The 2,513-nt window shown below is 57.7% G+C and overlaps 1 protein-coding gene across 1 annotated transcript; it reads right to left on the bottom strand.

Moving 5' to 3' along the window:
• Nucleotides 1-1,737: 1,737 nt before the first annotated feature.
• On the bottom strand, nucleotides 1,738-2,406 carry LOC114073602 (zinc finger protein 70-like; the record flags this gene model as incomplete). The annotated part of the gene is made up of 2 exons (XM_027911331.1): nucleotides 1,738-2,143; nucleotides 2,228-2,406. Coding segments are annotated over 2 exons (585 nt in total), but the record flags the coding sequence as incomplete, so codon positions are not given.
• Between the last annotated feature and the right edge of the window lie 107 nt (nucleotides 2,407-2,513).

Raw genomic sequence — 2,513 nt, 5'->3', positions numbered from 1 at the left:
CTCTCAGGGACTCCCAGTCTGAGTCCAGTACGGCCCCAGGCACTTTCAGGCACTGCCTGGATGATGCCATTTGCCCCCTGCATGGTCCCAGTTCCTCCCAGTATGATCCCAATATGACTGCAGTCACCCCCAGTATGATCCCAGAAACTTCCAGACACTTCCAGTACAAAGCCAGTTTGATCCCACTCATCCCCAGTATGGCTGCAGTCCCTCCCACACACTCCCAGTAATATTGCAGTCACTCCCAGTATGATCCCAGTACGACCCCAGTAGGGGCCCAGCTGCTCCCAGTATGATCCCAGTTGCCATAGTTCTGGTTATTGGGGGGCAGTTTCCCAGTTCTCCCCAGTCCCAGTTATTGGGGGCCACTGGGGAGGTTTGGAGGATCCCAAGGGGTGGAGCCGAGTTTGGGGGGGCAGAACCGGCCCTGGGATGGATCAGGAATGGGGACCCCCCTGTGCTCCCCCCGTGTCACCCGCTCTGGGGGGGCTTTGGGAGGGCACCTGCCCCTCAATAGGTACCCAATTCACCCCAAAAGGGGTTGGGACCCCCCAAAACCTCCCCACAGCCCCTCAAGGACCCCCAAACACACTCAAAGCCCACCCAGGACCCCACCCAGCCCCTTTTCTGGGGGGGCTTCTCTGGGCACTGGTGGTGCTGGGAGCCCCCCCGGCTGCGGGCGAGGAGCTCTCGGGTGAGCGGGGGGTGGGAAGGGGGAGGTCGGTGGGAAAAGGGGGATCAGAGGGGATAAAAGGGGTGGTGGGACCTCAAACTGAGTGGGAGGGGAGTGGGACACCCAAAAGGTGGAGGGGGACTGAGGTTCATGGGGAATGGGTGGGAGAGGAGAGAAAAGTGGGGAAAGGGCAGGGAGGAACCCCCAAACTGAGCGTGAGGGGGCTGGGGAGTGGGGGATGATGTGGAAGGGATGTGGAAAAATGTCGGGATTGGGAGCACAAAACTGATCAGGGAGGGGCTGGGGATTGAAGGGACAATGGAAAAGTGGAAGGATAAGGGAGAACGGTGGAAAAGTGGGGATGGTCTGGCAGGTCCAACAATCCCATGGAGGTCTTTGGGCCCAAAAGCACTGGGAAAATGGGGTGGCTCCCTGAGCTCCCAACTGAACTCCCAATGGTGGGGTGCTGGGGGCTGCTGGATCCAATCCCAGCCTTGGGTTATGCCAACAGGTTCAGTTTAGAAGATTTACAGAGGTGGGACTGAACCACTTTTGTCCCCCAGGTTTTAAAGATGGTAAATCAGATCTACTGAGAGAAATGAATTATTTAGGGTTACAAAGAATCAGACAAAAAATCTTCATCAGAATTACTTACTACACAATAGAAACACTAAAACTACCAGTAGGACAGCATAAGATAGGACAGTGCTCTACACTAAAGCAATTGTTGAAGCAATTCTACTCAAGCTGGCACCAAAGCAAGAATTATTCATTAGAGAGGGATGGAACTCCCCCAGACCAACGCTCGTCGGGAGATCTCTGCTCTCAACCTCCAGCACTGACCTTGGGGGATCCCAGCCAAGGCAGGAATCTCCACACACCCCCCAAGAAGGGTTCTGTTGGCACAACCTGCCCCTGGCAAAGGGGACTGGCCCTTTCTGGTGGAAAGGGATGGACTGACAGTCACTGGACTCCAGGGGTTGCCTCACCATCAGGGGGGTCATTCGGGGTGGGAGCAGCGGCCGAAGCTCTTCCTGCAGTCAGGGCACTCGTCGGGCCTTCCTTTACTCGTGGGTCCGTTGGTGTTTGGTCAAGGTAGAGCTGTGGGTGAAGCTCTTCCCACACTCCCCACACTTGTAGGGCCTCTCCCCGGTGTGGATGCGCCGGTGGGTGACGAGGGTGGAGTTCCGGTTGAAGCCCTTCCCGCAGTCGGTGCAGCGGAAGGGCCTCTCCCCTGTGTGTGTCTGCTCATGCAGGAGGAGATGTGAGCTGCGCTGAAACCTCTTCCCACATTGCAAGCACTTGTAGGGCCGTTCCCCAGTGTGGATGTGCTGGTGTCTGATCAGGTGGGAGCTCTGCCTGAAGCTCTTCCCACATTCCAAGCACGTGTAGGGCTGTTCCCCAGTGTGCATGAGCTGGTGGTTGCGGAGCTTCGAGCTGTCCCTGAAGCTCTTCCCACATTCCCTACACGTGTAGGGTCGTTCCCCAGTATGGATGAGCTGGTGCCTGCAGAGGTGGGAGCTCTTCCTGAAGCTCTTCCCACATTCCCCACATGTGTAGGGCCGTTCCCCAGTGTGGATGAGCTGGTGTTGGATCAGGTTGGAGTTGCTCCTGAAGCTCTTCCCACATTCCCCACACGTGTAGGGCCGTGCCCCAGTGTGGATGTGCTGGTGCCTGAGGAGGTCAGAGCTCTGCCTGAAGCTCTTCCCACATTCCAAGCACCTGAAGGGCTTCTCCCTGCTGGGAGGCTGCTCAGGGACCACCAGCTCGGAGCTCCGGCTCAAGCTCCGGCCGCCTTCCCGGCACAGGACGGCTCTTTCCTCCTCACAGCTCCCTGGGC

This window comes from Empidonax traillii, unplaced genomic scaffold (assembly GCF_003031625.1).
Source record: "Empidonax traillii isolate 1590-97213 ecotype Southwest subspecies unplaced genomic scaffold, ASM303162v1 scaffold7251:size17722, whole genome shotgun sequence".
NCBI lineage: Eukaryota > Metazoa > Chordata > Aves > Passeriformes > Tyrannidae > Empidonax > Empidonax traillii.
This window is presented reverse-complemented; position numbering and strand designations above follow the sequence as displayed.